Source organism: Schistocerca nitens, chromosome 2 (genome assembly GCF_023898315.1).
Source record: "Schistocerca nitens isolate TAMUIC-IGC-003100 chromosome 2, iqSchNite1.1, whole genome shotgun sequence".
Lineage (NCBI taxonomy): Eukaryota > Metazoa > Arthropoda > Insecta > Orthoptera > Acrididae > Schistocerca > Schistocerca nitens.
The window spans coordinates 1,173,657,433-1,173,680,152 of NC_064615.1; the positions used below are offsets into that span (position 1 = coordinate 1,173,657,433).

Consider the following 22,720-nt stretch of genomic DNA (forward strand, 5'->3'; position numbering starts at 1 on the left):
AAGTCGATACTTCGGGCCCATACTGTCATAATATTTCATTTTACCTAGTATTCAGGTACTGTCTTTTTCCTGGTTTTGTTGAGGACGGTTTTTTTAATCGTACCTAACATGTGGACCTTCGTAGTTTCATTCCAGGATCATTATCATAAATACTGGAGCTATCACAACCCAGGTAATTAAACACAATGAACTTGTTCCGGCATGTTATTCTGCTTTAAGATCTTAGCTATGGCATGTTCTTTCCACAAAAAGACGTTTCATTTGTGGATATGCTTAAATTATATTGTTGTGCCACTGTATATAACGGCTATGCAGCTCGCTGTACTGGGCAGTTATAATAAAAGTGCAGGTACCCATGGTTGTCCAGTGTGGTCTGCAATTATCACATGGGAGTGAAACATGGTAGATATGCTAAGAAGATAAAGAGGCACTGATTTACACTGGAAACATGTTAGTTCCGATTTTGGCCACCAGGTCCCAATGTGGCGCTCTACAGCATCTGGTCGATGTCTGCGATGCTCATATAGATCAAATGCTGAAAGTAGCTGTAAGCAATAAAATTAGCATTAGGCCTTCTGACTTCGTTTGACGTCCTGTTCCTAATTTATTACACGTGGAAACATTTCTATACTCTTTCTTCCATTCACAGCGCCAGAGTTGCACCTGATGGCCAAAATTGGAACTAATTTTTTTCAGCGTAAATCGGTTCCGCATTAACGCATTAGCATATCTACCAAGTTTCACTCCCAATCAATATTTACAGCCCATAGTGGACCTCTGTGAGTTGCTACCCTTTAATTATAACCGTTCGGTATGTTGTTTTCCGTATCCACCAAGAGAACCTGCATCTCTTTAAAAAACGAGTGCGTTGAAAACTGTAGGTCTCAGTACGCAGGAATCTTCCATTTTCTTTTGCCATTTATTGGTTTAATACATATCGGAAACAATCACGTAAATTATATATATATATATATATATATATATATATATATATTGCGGGCGATGAAGGGCATCCTTGCCTACCTTCTTGTGTGATCATTTCCAAGACTGATCTACTGCTTGAGATAGCGCGTATCTCGATATTGTTATCAGCATATGGACTGTGAACTGATCTTATTAAATGCTGAGGGATCCCATACTTCCTTAAAATTTTCCATAACTCTGATCTGACCATCCAGTGGAAGGGCGTTTCATAATCCACAAAATATGTTATACTCTCCATGACTTTCTACTATCTGGTTGGTTGGTTGGTTTGGGGGATTAAAGGCACCAGACTGCGACGGTCATCCGTCCCTACTATCTGGTTTTAGACAAGATTGAATACATACATGATGTTCCCAGTACACAACCATTCTGCTGTTTAATGAGAAAAGCGTGAGTTGTGTTTCCAAAATTTGTCTTAGAGCAGCTGGGAGGAGATGTTCAAATGATATGTTGGGAAATACTTCATAGTCCGTGACTTGCAATGCCTTTTCTCGGCCGTCGTAGAACTTTATGGTTTACCGGTGGTCCTTTAGTGAGGAGTCAGACATGTTCAGAGCGTGCGGTGACCCACCTGAACCTGCAGAAGATGGCGAGCGCCACCAGCAGGGCAGCCAGCGAGACGCTAAAGCCGACGATCTCGAGGGCGCGCGTGCGCTCCGCGATCTCCAGCTTCACCTGCGGACACGCGCAAACATAGGAGATGAGTGACTACGTCTGCCACTCAACTGGAGGAACACAGTACAACCTGTGTGCGTGTGTGTGTGTGTGTGTGTGTGTGTGTGTGTGTGTGTGTGTGTGTGTGTGTGGCTGTTTTAAGGGTTTTCGGCGCTGTCAGAAGACTGTTGTGATATGCACATCTGTGATTAGGTGCCACAGAACTCGGTTACAATCTGTGAGACTGATACCAAATTCAGGATTTTCAAGTGCAGTATTTACACATTACATCTCCAGCCCAACATAGTACTAGACCGGAGGCTTAGCGACTGATGTACCCGCTTTGTCCTATTGCAACTCATCCCTCCAGCGTTCCATCGTACCTACCGCAGAGCTTTTACTGGGTGCAGACTTTCCGACTGAAAATCTTAAAACATATCTTTCTAAAATTTTCTACTTTTTATTAGATTATTAGACACACATTGAGACGGAACAACGTGAAAAACAATTGAACAAATATCGGGTGTTTTCAAATGCAGCCGCTGCGTACGGCATTTATTACTTTTGCCGGTCAGCTGACATGCAGGCCCTTTCTGGAGTGAAGCACAGGGCCAGCTGGCAGAAAGCACACTTCTACATCCCTCCCTGAGGTTCGTCTTTGTGGTGCAGTGCACATTGTGCCTTGAGGTACCACGTTTTGGCAAACGTTTTGCTTCCAATGTATGTTTCGCAACTGCAACAACAGTTACACATTTTTTTTGCTAATGTTCTTACTGTCTAAAATAATGCAAGTCAACGCTGACTTTTACGTTCGAAATTCGAGACTACTGTATTCAGCTAACACATTATCTCCACTCTCACTGTTGCTCTCAGTCTGAGACGGCATCAGAAGAAATCCGTTCGGAAAGGCGCGCCACAGTTTGATCTACCTGTATTCTCCGAGAGTGAAACTGGAAATATAAAAACCTGTTTCCCTTAGAATTGCAGTGGTTTCAAAATCGGAAGACACAGAAAAATCTGAACAGGACTCTTTATTGTACCTAATCCATGCGCAAGACGTGCCTTATAGAGACAAATTCAGTCACAGTTTCAAAACGAAGACAATCATGCACAGTATACATAAACAGTTCCTATGTTTGCTCATTTAACTGCTAAGATGGGAAATACATGCACTAGTTCAAGCTGCAGCCGCTACAGAGTAGCTTCCACTTGAGACGAAAAGGTTGAGCGCATATGTAGCCACTGTGGATACGCCATAAAAAGAGGAAATCCTATGTGGCTTCAAACGGAACAACATGGTCTGAAAGGGCCACCATGCCTTCACACTTATGCGCCTTGCCCCTAGTAGCTGTGCGCCAACGTTTGGCTCACACTTTTGCCTACAGTGCATGTAGGACTGTAGGTACACGACTCTTTCTCAACATGTGCGCAAGCGTGATTTTCAAACATAAATACTTGTTTGCTATAGGTGCAATCGAAAGGAACAAGTAGAGGTCTATGAGAAAAAAGCAGATACCGTGTTAGGCATGGGTCCAGAATCGAAAGGCTTAGCCGATACGACATACGCAGAAGTGCAGTCATTCCACTGTTACCACGCTGTCGCATGACGTTTCTTGTGTAATGTACATCTGGTAAATGCATAATCCTGTAGCGGATCAGTTTCGTGTGGCTGTTCGCGAATACGTAGCTCATTAACAACGATTTTTTCCGTCGCAGGTTGCCTTATCATGGCGTCCCAGTCCCCTGCCCCCCCTCCCCCCCTCCCCCCCCCCCCCCCCACGACTTAATCCCGCTGGATTTTTTTATCTTGCCATATACTGCAGCTCACTTGATAGTTTCGATGAACTTCAGCAATACATTGTGGATACTTTGTAGTGGATTGGAAACACACCTGGGATTTTTGAACGTGTTTGGGTGTGGATGAGGTAACGTGTTGAAGCCTTCACACGAATGGTGGCCACGTGGAACAGGTGTTGTCATGTGTTTGCCCTTATGTGGGTATCTGCAGTTTCGATCATCGAGTTCTCTGTTCTCTCTATTATAAGACGATCATCCAATCAGTCGTATTACGCCACTTCAGGGATGGGAAGAACCGATACGGGTACTTCAGTTTTGAAAACCCGGTATATTTTGTATTTGTGGCTCTGAGCACTATGGGACTCAACTGCTGAGGTCATCAGTCCCGTAGAACTTACAACTACTTAAATCTAACTAACCTAAGGACATCACACACATCCACGCCCACGGCAGGATTCGAACCTGCGGCCGTAGCGGTCACGCGGATCCAGACTGTAGCGCCTAGAACCTCTCTGCCACCCCAGCTGGCTTTTGTATTTGTTCTCGACTATAACAAGTGTTTTTTTTCTAATAACCGAGTTAAGAAAACTAAATATAGATTATATTTGGGTGAAAATTACTTTGTGGCTGACAGATTGCAGTGGTGGGAAGAAATGTCGTTGGCATGCAGTCAGTCATGCGTCACAAGGCTATGCACGTATCTACAAAATAGGTAGTACGGCGGGCACGTGGCCCTCTGTAATTTTTCTGAGTACAGCCATAGCAGCAGCAGTCAATGTTTTTCGTTTTTAAATAAATATTTTTTTTAAAATGGAGTTTTTTTAGTAAAATATGCATTGGTTTCGAATATTGCGTTATAATAGAAAATGCGGAAAGCAATCATTGCTACTGTAATCACAAAGTCGAAAGAAACGAGCAACAAGCGCGTGGTATAGAAACTGGTACAGCATTGCTGAGACAGTAATGTCCGAGTGCCGTGTGTCGTGGCTTAAGATACTCGTGTGCTTGCAGTGCTCAATCCATGCCCTCACCTGTTCTGTAAAGCGGATTCTCACTGTCGTCATCGGAACTCCGTTGTATTGCTGAATGGAACCAATCCTAGTCTGAAACTAATCTTACGAAGTGACTAGCAATGACGTACAACGCTTAATTTGCTTTAAATAAGGAAAGATTTGTCTGTCCGAAAAGGGAAAGGAAATTTCGTTAATAGTAATGCATTACAAACTTAACAACATTTCATTCACAGTATGTTATTAAAATAGAAAATAGCTGATCTGCTAAATGGACAATTTAACACGAAAAACAGTGTCTTCAAACCCAGTTTTCACCTTTAGCATCGACTGTTCGTATTGTTAGACGCAATAGAAGAATGCAGATTTTTTTTATAGTATTCAACCACTCACCACTTTTCGAGAAAATACTACGTTTTCTTTTATTTGTCTATTTAATTAAATATCTTGACTCTATGTATCTGGCCGGCCTCTGTGGCTGAGCGGTTCTAGGAGCTTCAGTCCGGAACCGCGCTGCTGCTACGGTCACAGGTTGGAATCCTGCCCCTGATATGGACGTGTATTATGTCCTTAGGTTAGTTACGTTTAAGTAGTATAAGTCAACGGGACTGATGGCCTCAGATGAAGCCCCACTGTGCTTAGAGCAATTTGAACCATCTATGTATCTCGAAACAGAGAGAGACTAAGTTTTACAATCTTTGTTCGATTTCTAATTTTACTAGGGGAAATAATTGGAATAAAAAGCCGAGAATCGGTTATTTCAGGAACTGGTTATTTAAGCGATTTTGTCAGGTTAAACTGGAGAGGAAGAAACCGACATAACCAGAAACCGGTTGCTTCAGTCGCAAGCGCCATTCCTACGCCGTATCAGGTACCCACCTACTTCCCAACCTACGTTTCCTATGATTGTTCGCTTCTTTCATTGTGCTCTTCTCACCCCTCCGGTTCTGCCCATAACAGACAAACATCTCGCAGCAGAACGCACGCTATAGCAGTGAGCAAGATAGGTACAAATTTATCTACAAGATGTCCGCTATGCCAGCATCTGTTGCCGCCACAGCCGTTATTATGATGAGCCAAAGACGGAATCATTTAAAGAAGAATGAGTACTGCGATAATGAATTTATTTCGCTGAATGCGTTTGTGAGATTTTGGTCACAGAGGTAAAGATTGCAAATAGTATTCTGTTGAAAAACTTCACACATGATTTCGAAGTGGCAGTACATCCTGTTGGGAAGGAAAATATCGAACGAAGAGACGCGAGTGGCGACAAGATTAGCACTGACACTTCGAATTGTGACACAAGTTTCAGTGGAAGGTGCACCGACAACTATGACGATTCATAAATATTTCCAGACTTTGGTGAAATCCCTGGAAAACTACATCAAGCAACGTTACGGCTGTTAAAGGTTTCCTTTTCTGGAAAACAAAATAGTGGGTTGATCCCTAATACCAATAATCCAAGAATATGTTTATGTCCCAATACGTAACACTCTAAGAGATATACTGGAAGTCTTACTTTCATCCTCCAAACTCAGGGGAAGAGTGGTTGTGTGCCGCGAGAAATTTCGTGATGAGATTTTTTTTCCCACACTATCTGCTGACTTTGGACGGCAAACATGTTGTTCTACAGTGTCTACACAGCACTGGAAGCATTTCATCTACACCCACACGGCTATTCTGAAAATCAAGTTTAAGTGCTTGACAGAGGGTTCATCGAACCACCTTCCCAATAATTCTCTGTTATTCCACTCTCTAAGAGCGCGCTGAGACAACGAACACTTACGTCTTTCCGTGCGACTTCTGATTTCCCTCATTTTATTATAATTATAGTTTTTTCTTATGTAGGTCAGTGCCAACAAAATATTTTCGCATCTGGAGCGGAACTTGATGATCGAAATTTTGTGAGAAGATCCCGTCGCAACGAGAAGCGCCTTTGATTTAATTATGTCCATTCCAAATCCTGTATCATGTACGTGGCACGCTCTCCCATATTGCTCGATAGTACAAACCGTGCTGCCCTTCTTTGGACTATCTCGACACACTCCGTTAATCTTATCTGGTACGGATCCCACATCTCGTAGCAGTACTCAAAAGGCGGATGGACAAGCGTACTGTAGGCAGTCTCTTTAGTAGATCTGGTAAATCTTCTAAGTGTTCTGCCAATTAGACGCAGTCTGTGCTTCATATTCCACTCATCGTTTCCTATGTGTTCTTAGCAAATGAAGTTGTACGAAACTGTAATTCCTAGGTATTTATTTGAATTTACGGCTTCATGATTTGACTTATTTATCGTGTAAAAGAACTTTAACGGATTCATTGTAGCACTCATGTGGATGACTTCACACTTTTCATTATTTACGGTCAGTTGCCAATTTTTACGCTATACAGGTATGTTATCCAAATCGTTTTCCAATTGGTTTTGATCTTCTGATGACTCTACTAGAAGATCAACGACAACACCATTTGCAAAAAACCTACAATGGCTGCTCAGATCGTCTATTAAATCGATTATGTAGATAACAATAGAGGGCCTATAACACTATCTTAAGGAAAGCTAGAGATCACTTCTGTTTCACTGGAAGACTTTCCGTCAATTACTACGAACTGTGACTTCTCTGACAGAAAATTACGAATCCAGTCGCATAGCTGAGACGATATTCCATAAGCATGGAGTTTGACTACAAATGGTTCAAATGGCTCTGAGCACTATGGGACTTAACTTCTAAGGTCATGAGTTCCCTAGAACTTAGAACTACTGAAACGTAACTAACCTAAGGACATCACACACATCCATGCCCGAGGCAGGATTCGAACCTGCGACCGTAGCGGTCGCGCAGTTCCAGATTGTAGCTCCTAGAACCGCTCGGCCACTGCGGTCGGCCGCAATTTGACTACAAGCCGCTTGTGAGATTGGGTGTCAAATGCCTTCTGGAAATCCAGAATTATTGAATCGATCTGAAATCCCTTGTCAATAGCACTCAGCACTTCATGTGAATAAAGAGTTAATTGTGTTTCACATGAGCGATATTTTCTGAACCCATGTTGACTGTGTGTCAATAGACCGTTCTCTTCTACGTAACTCATAGTGTTCGAACACAATAATGTTTCAAAATTCGGCTGTATAGTGACTTTAGTTATTCGGGCCTCTAATTTAGTGGATTTCCCCTCCTGCCTTTCGTGAATATTGGTGTGAAGTGCGCAACTGTGCGGTCTACGCGTACGGATCTCTCGGCGAGTGAGGGTTTGTATATGATTATTAAGTATGGAGCTAAAGCACCAGCATACTCGGAAAGGAAGCTAATTGAGATACAGTCTGCACCAGAAGACTTGCTTATATTTAGTGATTTAAGTGTCTTCACTACTCCGAGAATACATACTGCTAAGTTACTCGTCTAGGCAGCTGCTCTTGATTCGTATTCTGGAATAGTTACTTCGTCTTCTTTGGTGGAGTAGTGGAAGGCTGTGTTTGGTGACGCTGCTTTAGCAGCACTGTCATCCATAGTATTACCATTGCTATCGCGCAGAGAAGACATTGATTGTGTCTTGCTGCTAGCGTACTTTAAATACGACCAGAATATCTTTGCTGTGGAAACTGTTAAAATCATCTCGCATTGAAGTCCACGCTAAATTTCAAGCTTCTTTAAAGGCCGCCAATCTTGGCGATTTTGCGTCTGTTTAAATTTGGCATGTTTGTTTCTGCAACCGTTTTGTGTACCATGTGGGATCGGCTCCGTTGTTCGTTCATCCAATTGGTAGACATCTCTCAATTTCAGTCGATAATATTTCCTTGAATTCAAGCCGCATCTGGTCTACACTTAGATTGTTAATTTGGAAGAAATTTAAATCCTCTTTCAGAAAAGCGTCAAGCGAATTTTTGCCTCCTTTTTTGAACAGATGTATGTTTCGTTAATTTTGATGGCTTTGGGAGTTGTGGTATTTAGTCGCGCACTAAACCCTTATTTGTTTTGTTGCTTGTTATTAGCTCAGGATTATTTGTTGCTAAGAGGTAAAATGTGTTTTCCCAAACGTTTACTATTCAAGGGACCTCATGAACTAACTGTTCGTCCCAGTATTCAGACAATGCGCTTAGAACAAGTTCGAATGATGTTATATGTCTAACTCCGGGTTTAAACATGTATTCTCGCCTATATATCGAAGGTAAATTGAAGTCACCACCAACTATAATGGTATGAGTGTGGTAAGAGTTTGAAATGAAAGTTTTCTTTGAACATTTGAGGAGATTTATCACCTGATTTGGAAGCTCGATAAAAGGATCCAATTATTATTTTATTCCGCTTACCGAGAATACTCTCTACCCGCACTAGTTCACAGGAACTATCTACTTCAATTTCACTACAAGTTATACTACTTCTAAAAGCAACAACAAAAACGCCACCTATCATTTCTGAACATCGTTAGGTCCTTCGCGAAACTTTCTGCTAACTCACCTCGTACTTTAGTCATCTCTCAGTACCTCTAACGATTTCAGCATCAGTGCTTTCTATTAGCGCTTGGAGCTCTGGTACTTTACTAACATATCTTCGACACTTTACAAATGTTATACCGATGGTTCTTAGATCTACGTTCTTCCTGTGTTCGACTTGCGCCCTTTGAGACTGAAGGCGTTTTCTGTTTCCCCGAGACCCTTTAATCCAAGAAACCACCCAATCAATGCCAGCCCCTGCTGCCCGTATAGGCGCCTCTAGCGTGTAATGGCCTTCTGACCTATTTAGCCGAAGCCGAAACCCCACCACCCTATGGCGCAAGTCGAGGACTCTGTAGCCTACAGCCGGCCGGAGTGGCCGTGCGGTTCTCGGAGCTACAGTCTGGAGCCGAGCGACCGCTACGGTCGTAGGTTCGAATCCTGCCTCGGGCATGGATGTGTGTGATGTCCTTAGGTTACTTAGGTTTAATTAGTTCTAAGTTCTAGGCGACTGATGACCTCAGAAGTTAAGTCGCATAGTGCTCAGAGCCATTTGAACCATTTTTTGTAGCCTACAGGATCGCAGAACCGCTTCATACTCTGATTCAGACCCTCCTCTGTACCAGAGGTTCGTAATCGGTCCTGTCGACTATGTTGCAAATCGTCAACTCTACTTTCATTTCGCAATCAAGACTGCCAGCCATTACCACTTCTGACAGCTGCCCGAAACCGGAGAGAATCTCTTCCGATGTGAAGCTACACGCATCATTGATATTGGTTTGAGCCACCACTTGCAGCCGGCTGGACCCTGCACTCCTCATGGCATCCGGGAGGATCCGTTCCACGTCTGGAATGACTTCACCCGGGACGTACACAGAGTGCACATTGGCTTTCTTTCCCTCCCTGCCAGCCTTGCCCCTAAGGGGCCTCATGACTCCCCTAACATTGGAGCTCTCAGCTACCAGTAACGCCACCCCTTTGTAACTCAGCGGATCTTGCAGGCTGAGCCAGAGACCTCCTCTGAAGCAGGACAAGCGATTGCATCTCGCTGAGGGGCTTTGTCAGCCACAGATACACCTGGAGCCTGTGTGTCAGACTTATTTGATCCATAAGCATTATTTGAAGACTGTTTTATTTGCCGTCTCTTCGGTACGCCAACGGCCCCGGTGTTACTCCTGTTTGTCAACTAGTCGGAAGTATGAATGAGGACCTTTTATTTTGCTCTGGTCTACCTTTGATGCTTAGGGCTTGTGAGTATTTGTGATGGACTTTTTACAATTATTTCATTATACTGTGTCTTTGGAGTCCGCAGTGTTAGCCAGCCACTAGAAATTTTACAATAAGTGGCATCATATCCACTTTTGGTTCGTATGCTTGCCTGCTCTAATTTCAACCATACTGCAACTGATCTTTCCATGTCTTCTGAGGACGCCCAATATTTCATCCCTTCATGTGTGATATTATATTCATTTAGGCATTCGATCATCTGATATCCTTTGATAGTATTCATGCTCTTTCTTTCTGTACTCCTCTGTTATCTGAAATATGCTTTTGACATCCAGCTCATTGTTATTTTCACTATCCTTTTTCCGATACCTGTGTTTGCAAGAGGCCACTGATTTTAGGACTATCATCTCTGCTGCCTGAACTACACTCCTGGAAATGGAAAAAAGAACACATTGACACCGGTGTGTCAGACCCACCATACTTGCTCCGGACACTGCGAGAGGGCTGTACAAGCAATGATCACACGCACGGCACAGCGGACACACCAGGAACCGCGGTGTTGGCCGTCGAATGGCACTAGCTGCGCAGCATTTGTGCACCGCCGCCGTCAGTGTCAGCCAGTTTGCCGTGGCATACGGAGCTCCATCGCAGTCTTTAACACTGGTAGCATGCCGCGACAGCGTGGACGTGAACCGTATGTGCAGTTGACGGACTTTGAGCGAGAGCGTATAGTGGGCATGCGGGAGGCCGGGTGGACGTACCGCCGAATTGCTCAACACGTGGGGCGTGAGGTCTCCACAGTACATCGATGTTGTCGCCAGTGGTCGGCGGAAGGTGCACGTGCCCGTCGACCTGGGACCGGACCGCAGCGACGCACGGATGCACGCCAAGACCGTAGGATCCTACGCAGTGCCGTAGGGGACCGCACCGCCACTTCCCAGCAAATTAGGGACACTGTTGCTCCTGGGGTATCGGCGAGGACCATTCACAACCGTCTCCATGAAGCTGGGCTACGGTCCCGCACACCGTTAGGCCGTCTTCCGCTCACGCCCCAACATCGTGCAGCCCGCCTCCAGTGGTGTCGCGACAGGCGTGAATGGAGGGACGAATGGAGACGTGTCGTCTTCAGCGATGAGAGTCGCTTCTGCCTTGGTGCCAATGATGGTCGTATGCGTGTTTGGCGCCGTGCAGGTGAGCGCCACAATCAGGACTGCATACGGCCGAGGCACACAGGGCCAACACCCGGCATCATGGTGTGGGGAGCGATCTCCTACACTGGCCGTACACCACTGGTGATCGTCGAGGGGACACTGAATAGTGCACGGTACATCCAAACCGTCATCGAACCCATCGTTCTACCATTCCTAGACCGGCAAGGGAACTTGCTGTTCCAACAGGACAATGCACGTCCGCATGTATCCCGTGCCACCGAACGTGCTCTAGAAGGTGTAAGTCAACTACCCTGGCCAGCAAGATCTCCGGATCTGTCCCCCATTGAGCATGTTTGGGACTGGATGTAGCGTCGTCTGCACGTCCAGCACGAACGCTGGTCCAACTGAGGCGCCAGGTGGAAATGGCATGGCAAGCCGTTCCACAGGACTACATCCAGCATCTCTCTACGATCGTGTCCATGGGAGAATAGCAGCCTGCATTGCTGCGAAAGGTGGATATACACTGTACTAGTGCCGACATTGTGCATGCTCTGTTGCCTGTGTCTATGTGCCTGTGGTTCTGTCAGTGTGATCATGTGATGTATCTGACCCCACGAATGTGTCAATAAAGTTTCCCCTTCCTGGGACAATGAATTCACGGTGTTCTTATTTCAATTTCCAAGAGTGTATATATCCTTTACATTTATGTCTTCTTCGTTAGATCACCCGACCGTACTGCTAACGCAATGACAAACTAGAATGAGTGAGAAAAACTGAAACTTTTGACAGTGAGACTTCGTAAGCAAAGCACCAAACGAATATAACAGCGGATGGGAGCACGTCGATCGCACATTTCTTTTCGACTGGAATGGGTGATTCCTGTGCACGGTATACCTGACTTTGCGCTGATCTATCCGGCCCCTTACACCTTCTTGCAACGGCCGCAAGTACCTGGTGCACACACAGAGAGGTGCACCTTCGGACAGGCTGCACAGACGCAAAATCGTTATCATCACCACCACCATCATCATATTCTCAGAACCTGCTACACCAGAGCCGTCTTTGTTTCATAGTAATCGACTAAAGATGTACTTTTCATTGTATTTTAATCATTTTACTATGAAAAAATTCGTGTATATATTTCAACATCTTTTAGCTGAAGTGCACCCCAAGAATAGTGAAACAGCCTCTTCCCTCCCCCTTTGTGTGAGGAGATTGAAATGAATAAATTAAAAAAATGGTTTATCCCGTCGTGCAGAAAGAACTCAGCAGCGTGGAAGATGTTTTACCCATTTCTGCCACGCACATTGACTCATGAGTATAAGGCTCCATGGTTGAAAACTGATGGTTGTCAGACGCGTGTGATAGAGATCCATGTTTTCTAAATGAAAATACACATCATTACAGAGGAATGAAATACAGATCCATCAGTTAGCACTAGAGTCGGACGGTAACTGTGGTGTCACCGCTAGACACCACACTTGCTAGGTGGTAGCTTTAAATCGGCCGCGGTTCATTAGTACATGTCGGACCCGCGTGTCGCCACTGTCAGGATCGCAGACAGAGCGCCACCACAAGGCAGGTCTCGAGAGACTGACTAGCACTCGCCCCAGTTGTACGGACGACATTGCTAGCGACTACACTGACGAAGCCTTTCTCTCATTTGCCGAGAGACAGTTAGAATAGCCTTCAGCTAAGTTAATGGCTACGACCTAGCAAGGCGCCATTTGTACCATTGCATGTATCTCAAGATAGTCTCACTTGTATCATCAAGAATGCTGTATACCACAGGACGATATAAAAGTTAAGTGTTCTAGTAGCTACGTTCTTTTCTTTATCACATTCATTACGAATCCTGTTCCAGACTTCGCGCCAGTCGGCGTGTGTGTACGCGTGCCCTTTCGGCTACCCGTCTCTGTGGACTGGCTGCCTTGTCAGTCCACTACAGTAACCATCATTTTCGTAGTCCAGATCGTTCTCTCTGCATCACGTATCACCGGACATCCGATGACTAGTGACGTCACTGCTACGATAGCATGCAAATCTCGCCTTTGCTGGCGTGTCTAAGACTTTATATACTTTGGCAAAAGTGAAGAAAGTGTAATTCTGCGTCACTGACAGATTTTAATTTCATCCCCTGCGCGTTTCGACAGTGAATCCAACATCATAAGGGGGAAGAAATCTTTTGCAGAAATGTTTTTGTTCGTAAGAATTGGTGATTTCCTCCAGCAAAATGCGAGATAGCTGTGTGGTGAGCTTACATTTTGCGCTGGTATGGTTCAGACGGCTCTGAGCACTATGGGACTTAACATCTGACGTCATCAGTCCCCTGGAACTTAGAAGTACTTAAACCTAACTAATCTAAGGACATCACACACATCCATGCCCGAGGCAGGATTCGAACCTGAGACCGTAGCGGTTCCGGAGTGAAGCGCCTAGAACCGCTCGGTCACAGCGGCCGGCTTTTGCGCTGGTAAATTAAAGCTGCTAGAGCGAATAGGGTTGTGCCGCGACCTTTAGTTTGAAAATACGAGGAGTTCTTAAGTTACAAGAATAACGCCAAATAGCCGGCCGCGGTGGTCTAGCGGTTCTAGGCGCTCAGTCCGTAGCCGCGTGACTGCTACGGTCGCAGGTTCCAATCCTGCCTCGGGCATGGATGTGTGTGATGTCCTTAGGTTAGTTAGGTTTAAGTAGTTCTAAGTTCTAGGGGACTGATGACCATAGACGTTAGTCCCATAGTGCTCAGAGCCATTTGAACCATTTTAACGCCAAATGTGCTGCACTGTGACGCGGTAAATCACTTTTTTCCCGCAATGTTGTGACCGCTTTGCAATGAAATTAAATTTCATTCAAAGATTTAAAACTAACTAATTATACAATTGATTTAGAGCAAACAAAGGATGAATAAGGTGACAATATGCATTTTCTGTGTTGTTGTGGCAGATGTAGAGAGACCAACATGTAAATGAATGACAGTGAACTTTACTTACTTAACAATGATTGGAACATAAAATTCATCTGTTTCTACACTCTACTAGCATAAAAAACCACGAGAGCCATTAAAATGCCACAGATATTGCCAAAGTACAATTATGTAATAGATGAGTTACACGCGACAGTGGTTTAACCGTCAAAACGCTTTGGGTAAGAAATAAATAGATCGTAGCTGATGCATAACTATCTGTGTTACATAACAGTTCTCAAGACGTAGTTTATATTACGTGAAATCTTTAGCTACACGTTCAACATTATTAAGTGTGTGTTTTCCACTATGTTTTTTTTTTTTTCGGGGAAAAAAGCGCAGCGCTGTTCAGATGCAAGTCGCATGATCTTCCTCTGCTGTTCGAGTTCCTGGAAGCTGGAAACTCCGTTGTCAAGAATAACGACACAGGATGTTTATCGGAGGAATCAGTGTAAGTAGAGGCAATTGAAAAAGGCGGACAGGATTCGATCGATACTCACTGCGAATTTGCTTTGTTTCGTGACTATCGTGGAGACTGTTGCACCAGCAAAACTATAATCGAGTGAAAAGTATCTTAAAATGAAATTAGAGTGTGTTTCAGAAAAATTCATTCGTTTTCACCGGACTGTATGTTTTACATGAATGAAGATAATAACTTGGGATAAATTGTAGCCAAAACACCGAGAGTACTCCGCTTCCGGAATAGGTGGTTGCTGTTAGGGCTCTCTCTGGCTCAACTCGCTCATTACCTGATGACCGTCGAATCGAGGTGACAACAAGGCGTTTCTGATTCTTCGTTCCAATAGGTGCAACCCAGTTAGAACAGTGCGGCGTGATGTTCGATTTGCATCTCCTACAACGGTACGTCCGTGCTGTTGTCGAACTGCACTGTTGACCTCCAAAGTCGCCTGATGTTGCGGTATCTGATTTTTTTTAGTTACGGACCACGAAAGACTCCCTCTATGTGATCCCGATTCCAAAAACTTCCTGCGGAAAGCGCGCCGCGCACCATTACCTTTGAACGCAGTAAATCCCGACAAATTCTTCAAAGTAAGGGATGAATTTGACTATTGTCTGGCTGTTTCCATCCGTCCGGTGGAGAGAGCGTTGAACATTGGTACATGGATCCTTTGGGGCTAAGCGTCAGGGTACTCTAATATTATATGTGAATGCATGTAGAAAACATACCCTTGCAAAACGGATGGTTCTCATGATTACAACAATTTTGTAGTACTTTGTGTAAGAAAAAATTACTGCGATGCTTATTCGTCAATTTACAAAAAAAAAAAAAACATCGATAAACCAAAACATTGTGACCGCTACCTGCCGAGAGGTTGAAAGCTGTCTAATGGTGCAGGGCCCGTTGACGTGGTATGGGAATTATATAAGCGAAGTAGAGGCGAATGAGGGACCATTCCAGCGAAAATATGGACCGAAAATGTGGTAATCCACTGAGGTGAAGGAATTTGATAGGACTGACTGTTACGCTTCGACGCCTGGGAACTAGCATTTCGGAAACGGCGAAGCTCGTCCCTGCTGGGGCGCCACTGCCGTCAGAGTCTATGAAAAATGGTCGAAGAAAGCTAAAACCTCCACCAGGCGACAAGGTGTTGGACTTCCGCGCTTCCTCACAGAACACGGTGGTCTGAGGCTCGTCCGCTCTGTAAAACAGGACAGGCAGCCATTTCCAACAGATCTGACAACGGGCTCCAGTGCTGGAGCACAACGTTCACCACACTTTGTTCAACATCGGGTCACTCAAGTAGACGACCCCAATGACATCGTCAGTTACCACTGCAGTTGGCACAAGATGGTCGACATCGTAACGCGTTATCTGGTCGGATGAATCACGCCTCCTGTTACACCGGATCGATAGTCGTGGCCAGATACGCCGTCATCCACCCGAACGGCTATTCCAAATACGCACTGCGCTACGCACGCAGGCCCATAGGAACAACTTTATAAATAAGGGACTTTCACCTAGGCTTCCAAGCGAGCTGTGGTGGTAAATGAAGGCAACACGACGACTGTGGGCAACGTGGACATTGATGCGGACCATATGCATCCCTTCATGCTTGACGTCTTCCGCGACGGCGCTGACATCATCCAGCAGGATAATACTCCATGTCTTAAGGTCAGAATAGTACCACAGTACTACAGGTTGGTGCGTTGGACACCGTATTCACCTGTTATGAGCCCGCATCCGAGAGGATATCAAGAGCCAGCTCCATACCAACGAATCACCACCACATAACACCGTGGGAACTGGATGACCAGTGCGTAGACATTTGTTGCCACATAACTATGCAAACCCATCAGGGTGACTCGTTTACTTAAGAAGGGTAAAGGAAGGTACACGAAAAATTGCAGATCAATATTCGTAACATCGGTTTGCTGTAGAATTCTTGAACGTATTCTCACTTCGGACATAAATTTCTTCAGACGGAAAACCTTCCGTCGACAAATCAGCGCGGATTTAGAATGCATCCCTCGTGCCAAGCATCACTTGCCCTATTCTGGCGTGATATGCTGCGAATCATGGTACCGAGCGAGGTGGCGCCGTGGTTAGCACACTGGACTCGCATTCGGGAGGACGACGGTTCAATCCCGTCTCCGGCCATCCTGATTTAGGTTTTCCGTGATTTCCCTAAATCATTTCAGGCAAATGCCGGGATGGTTCCTTTGAAAGGGCACGGCCGGTTTCCTTCCCAATCCTTCCCTAACCCGAGCTTGCGCTCCGTCTCTAATGACCTCGTTGTCGACGGGACGTTAAACACTAACCACCACCGCGAATCATGGATGAAAGGCAACAGGTACATATTCCTAGATTTCCGAAAAGCGTTTGATAGCGTGCCCCACTTCAAACTATTAACGAAGGTACGAGAATACGGAGTAAGATGACAGATATATGAGAGGCTCGAAGACTACTTTAGTAATACAATCCAGTAGGTTGTTTCCAATGGCGGGAGTTTGTCAGAGACTAGAGCATCGTCAGGAACGACCCAGGGAATTGTAGTGGTACCGCTCTTATTTTCTGAATACAAATATGATCTGACGGACAGGGTAGGCAGCAATCTGTCGCTGTTTGCTGATGATGCTGTGTTGTACGGGACGGTGTTATAGTTGAATGAGTGTAGGAGGATACAAGATGATTTAGACAAAATTTCTAATTGGTGTAATGAATGTCAGCTAGATCTAAATGTAACTTAATACAGATGAACAGGGAAAACAACCCCTTAATGATCGAATACGGCATCAATAGTGTGCTTTTTGACACAGTAGCGTCATTAAGCGTAAGCACTGTAACAGCGGAGACAAAAGATCGACTTCAATTTGTTGGGAGTAATTTAGGAACGTGTGGTTCACTGGTAACGGAGACCGCGTATATCATACTAGTGCGACCCATTGTCGAGTACTGTTGGAGTGTTTGGGATCCCCACCCGGTCGGATTAAAGACAGACATGGAGGCAGTTCAGAGGCGGACTGCTAGATTTGATAGTAGTAGGAATGACCAACAAGCAATTGCTACGGAGATGCTTCAGCAACTTAAATGGGAATCCCTGGATGGAAAACAACTTCCTTTTCGCGGAACACTTTCGCTCGAAAAAATTTAGGGAACCTGAGAAGCTGAGTGCAAAACGATTCTACTGTCGCTAACGTACGTTTCGCTTAGCGACCGCTGAGATAAGACACGAGAAATCAGGGCTTGTATAGAGCGATACAACGGCAGTGGTTCCCTCGCTCAATTTGCGGGTGGAATAGAGAAGGAAATGACTAGAATGAGATTTTCACTCTTCAGCGGAGTGTGCGCTGATACGAAACTTTCTGGTAGATTAGAACTGTGTGCCGGGCCGAGACTCAAACTCGGGACCTTTGCCTTTCACGGGCAAGTGCTCTACCACATTTTTTTAAAAATCCCATTTTGTTCGTTATAGTTCGTTGCAATTGTTCGTGGCGGACGTCACCTAACGCCCACTGAAGTTCGTTACTGAGCCATTCTCTCAGTTTTTTATTACAGAGGGCAGCTAACCCTCTGACCAAACACGCTGGGCTACCGTGCCGGCTGCCATTGAGCTACCCAAGCTTGAGTCACTCCCCGTCCTCACACCTTTACTTCTGCCACTACCTCGTCTCCTACCTTCCAAACTCAGGAGAGCTTATGTTAAGTCTGGAAGGTAGGAGACGAGGTACTGGCAGAAATAAAGGTGTGAGGACGGGGTGTGAGTCGTGCTTGGGTAGCTCTGTTGGTAGAGCACATGCCCGCGAAAGGCAAAGGTCCCGAGTTAGAGTCTCGGCCCGGCACACAGTTCTAATCTACCAGGAAGTTTCAGGAAATGACTAGTAGTGGTACAGGGTACCCTCTGCCGTGCGGCACCGTACGATTGTTTGTGGAATATATATGTGGATGTAAATGTAGATGTAGAAGAACGTTCGAATTCAAGTCTCGCAGAATCGCTACTATACTGTCTTCCAAAAATGAACTAGCACACTATCAAGGAGAGAGTCTCAAAGGTTTGGCTCATCAGTGTCGAGTACTGCGAAAAAGATACGCCTGTTTGTACACCCTGCTTTGCTGTATTACCACATTTGACATTCCATTCATCAGTATCGAGTATTGCGAAAAACGATAAGCCTTTTTGGTACGCCCTGCTTTGCTATACTTCCACATTTGACTTTCCGTTCATCAGTATTTAGTATTGTCAAAAGGGATAAGCCTCTTTGGTACACCCTGCTTTGGTGTATTTGTACATTTGACATTCAGTTCATTAGCATCGAATATTTTGAAAAAGGATAAGCCTCTATGGTACAGCCTACTTTTCTGTACTTCTATATTTGACATTCCGGTAGGAAAAATAACTTGAAATGCGTAGGCTATAATGGAAGTCTTCCGAAGTGTTCTCGTATTGGCACTGACATTGTTGCAAAGTGGTGTTTTACTGAACGTTCTTTGTGCGTGTTTGATTGAGTGCGCATACTTGTGATAATTCAGTGGGTGCGTAGTCCCATGCGAGCCAATTGCGAAATTAACAGTTGGCTTACTTTGGCGGCGGCCTCAGAGCCGGCGTAGAGCCTCCGCATGAGCTGCAGGGTCTCCGGCAGGTAGCAGGGCGTGTAGTTGGTCCAGCCCTGAGGGGACGAAGGGTCGCGGCCCTCCCACCGCCCTTCCAGCGAGCAGCGCCGCACGGCGAACTCTGCAACGAAAACATTACACTGGGAATGGAAAGGTCACATTAATTAGCGAGGGGCACTAGGGTCGTTAACGAAGAGTCTGCAACATTACCCATCAGTTATTAATAAAAGTTCCCTTCCTGTATGACTTGCTACGACTATTACACTTATTTATTGACCTTTAACTTGTGCCATACATCCAAGTAAATCCTTCGTATAAAATACACATTTGATTCACTTGTGGCAAGCGCTTATTACATTGCCGGTCATTAAAATTACATCAGGAAGGATAATAAATAACGAAATTTTACTAACTGAGCATTATCCGCGTAGGGTGTCCCAAGAGGAATGATCAATATCCAGGGATATGACAGAAACGTTGAGCTCTAAAACGCATACGTTAGCAGTTATGAGCACTTGTTTATCTTCGATGCTGTGAAGCACTTCTCTTCTATGACATGCTCTTTGCTTTCCATACTGTAACAGTTACCAGTACGGACCAAAAGAAGAAAAAATGTACAGTAGACATGGCCTCTAAATCTCATACCTTAAAGGCGATGAGTTCTTGTTCATCTTCATTTCACTGAAACACTTCTCTTGTATCAAACAAGTGCCCACAGCTCACAGACAAATCGGTAAAACAGAATATCTTGTTGCTGGAGTTCGCAAAGTATGAGTTTGCACTTTTGAGTTTCGCCAGGTAATAAATGTGGAAGTGTTGAATTAAGTGTGTTCACTGGTCAATGTGAAGTAGACGTCTCCCAAAGGATAAGTCAGTCGAGGGTAGGTCTTAGATCATTAAATGGTGTCTTTTGCAGTTGGCACATAGCCAGACGAACAAAGAAAATAGTGTTATGTGCTGTGATTGAAAGCATTCTAACATATGGGTTAAAGTTTTGGACACTGAACGAGAGACAAAGGGGGAAATTGAAGCTACCCAAATGGATAGGTTACGGCGGAGCACGAGAGCAACCTGCTCGGATCGACTGAGGAATGAATGGATGCGGCGAAACCAATTGCGTAGAGGACTGACGCTCGAGCACTGAGATGTTACGGACAAGGACGGATGGAGGGATAAACAATGATAGCGTTGGTCGCTCAACTGCTTTCCGCCAAGGAGAAGAAGCTGTAGGAGGCCGAAGACAATTTGTAGTCAAAGTCATCGAAGGGAAAGGTCTGTCGGAAGAAGACTGGCGGCATCTGAGGACAGTGAATATTGGAATCACAGAAGTTTGTAGCATCTGAGGACAGGCAATTACTGATGAGTGGGAATGTCTGCTAAAGTAAATAATGCAAGTTAGTTTAGCAGACAATCCCTTTTTTTTTGTTTTCAGTTGTATTACCTCGTCTTAAAACTGGAAACCAAAGAGCTTGCTATAGAAGACATCGGTTTCACAGTATCGTAGATAAGACCTTTTTGGTCTGAAGATCATTCCTAAGATATCCCTGAATACTAAGCATTCTTCCTAGGAAATCCTATGTGTTACTAAACGACCGAAACGGTTGCACATATTTCATACAGTTAATGGCCGAATTTAAAACTTTTAAATCTAATCTTAATCTATTCAAAAGAGATATAGTCTTCCGTTAAAGGTTTAACACATTAAGCACATTCTCAAAGTTGACATTCTGTACGTCTCTTATGACAGTGCAACTCAATGCGTGCAAATTACCCAGAATACATTCATCCAGTATTTGAGAACGTGCACACTAAGAGACTTCTAACAATTTGTACACATTGTTTCAAATATTTTCGAAACATTTGCGTGCTGTGCCCGCATAAAATAATGAAATGGTGGAAGTTTATGGCTTAGTAACTTTTGCTGTTAATGCCGTAAAAGTCCATCATCACGCATGATGTTCTTCACTTATTACTTATTGACTACTAGCCCTATCCACCATATATTTTGCACACAGTATCAACATATACCACTGAACGACCTGCAAAACTATGTCTTTATGTGACAGATAATTAACGAGATACGACGTCATAATTATTGTGATGTGTGAAAGTCTAGCTTTTCTTAAAATGGAATGCCAATCACCCAGACTTAACTCATCCCATGTTTGATAATGAGAGCAATAGAGACTATTTTGAACATATAGAGAGATTATCACTTTCTTGGTTTACCGTTTCTGGTTTTGACTTTTTCGTTACTCTGTGGGTGAATTCTTCGAATCTAACAAACCGAATATAATTATGGTTTCACATCTTCTACCTTAAAGATTTTATTGTCTTAAAAAGTAACTCGTCTATAAAGGAATCAGAAGTTTGAAGCCGTCCGATTCGTTAAAGAGTAGAGGGTGGGGGTTACTGGTAGCAGGAAGAATACGTGATTCAGTTTGTAAGTGGTGTAAGGTGTGGAGCATGTGTAGGCAACCGACGGCGCAATTCGTTTCAGTCCATCCAGCGGAAGAAGTTTGTGGGAGAGCGTGGTACTCGCGTTGTACTGCAGCTGTGACGCATCTTCAGATACTTGCCATTCTATTGCACATACTGTTTCAGGTTATCTTCTGAATAATACAGCCTACATACGTTAATTTCAAGCGATTTACATGTTTAAACTTTTTAAATAAACGAAGAAATGATGGTCAATTTATTGTATGTCACAGAAACAACCCATGGCTATGCGAGCACTCATGAAAAGTACTTTTTGACCAATATTTCAAAACAGTGCTTGCTAATAGTGTTTGTGGATATTAAACAGCTAAATTTCAGTCGCTATAATGAGCTGCCTCTGGCTAAAAATTTCAAGTTACTTCCAACTGCTTGTTGACTGGGTTTGTCTGTCTCATGCCGTATTTTTTCTTGTTCGTCTCCTACTAACATTAATTGTTGTGTCTAGCTCATACAGCATAGACACAATGAGGTAGCTAGGTGCACGCTAAACTAACGCAGACGGGCTTGAAGTTCTGGAACATGAGACTTATTAATGAATAAGAAGAAAAGTACGTAGATGTTACTTAACTTTTATTCTCTTGTTGGAATACATCTCTTGAATAGAAGTAAGCTATAAGCACTGATACAAATGGCGCCTTGCTAGGTAGTAGCTATAGACTAAGCTGAAGGCTATTCTATCTGTCTTTCGGCAAATGAGAGGAAAGCTTCGTACGTCTGGTCGCAAGCTATGTCGTCCGTACAACTGGGGCGAGATCTAGTCCGTGTCTTGTGACCTGCCATGTGGTGGCGCTAGGTTTGCGATTACACAGTGGCGACACGCGGGTCCGACATGTACTACAGGACCGCGGCCGATTTAAGTTACCACCTAGCAAGTGTGGTGTCTAGCGGTGACACCACATTCCCCCCCGCAAATCGGCGATCGGTCGTGAGATAAGGCTT

The 22,720-nt window shown here is 44.4% G+C and overlaps 1 protein-coding gene across 1 annotated transcript in view; it reads right to left on the reverse strand.

The window, feature by feature from the left end:
• Positions 1 to 22,720, reverse strand: part of LOC126235635 (PDF receptor-like) — a 483,384-nt gene that overhangs the window by 193,665 nt on the left and 266,999 nt on the right. The window contains exons 4-5 of the mRNA XM_049944349.1: positions 19,252 to 19,403; positions 1,556 to 1,659 (exon numbers count right to left, since the gene is read on the reverse strand). Coding sequence (XP_049800306.1) covers positions 1,556 to 1,659; positions 19,252 to 19,403 — 256 coding nt within the window. The remainder of the gene's footprint in view (positions 1 to 1,555; positions 1,660 to 19,251; positions 19,404 to 22,720) is intronic.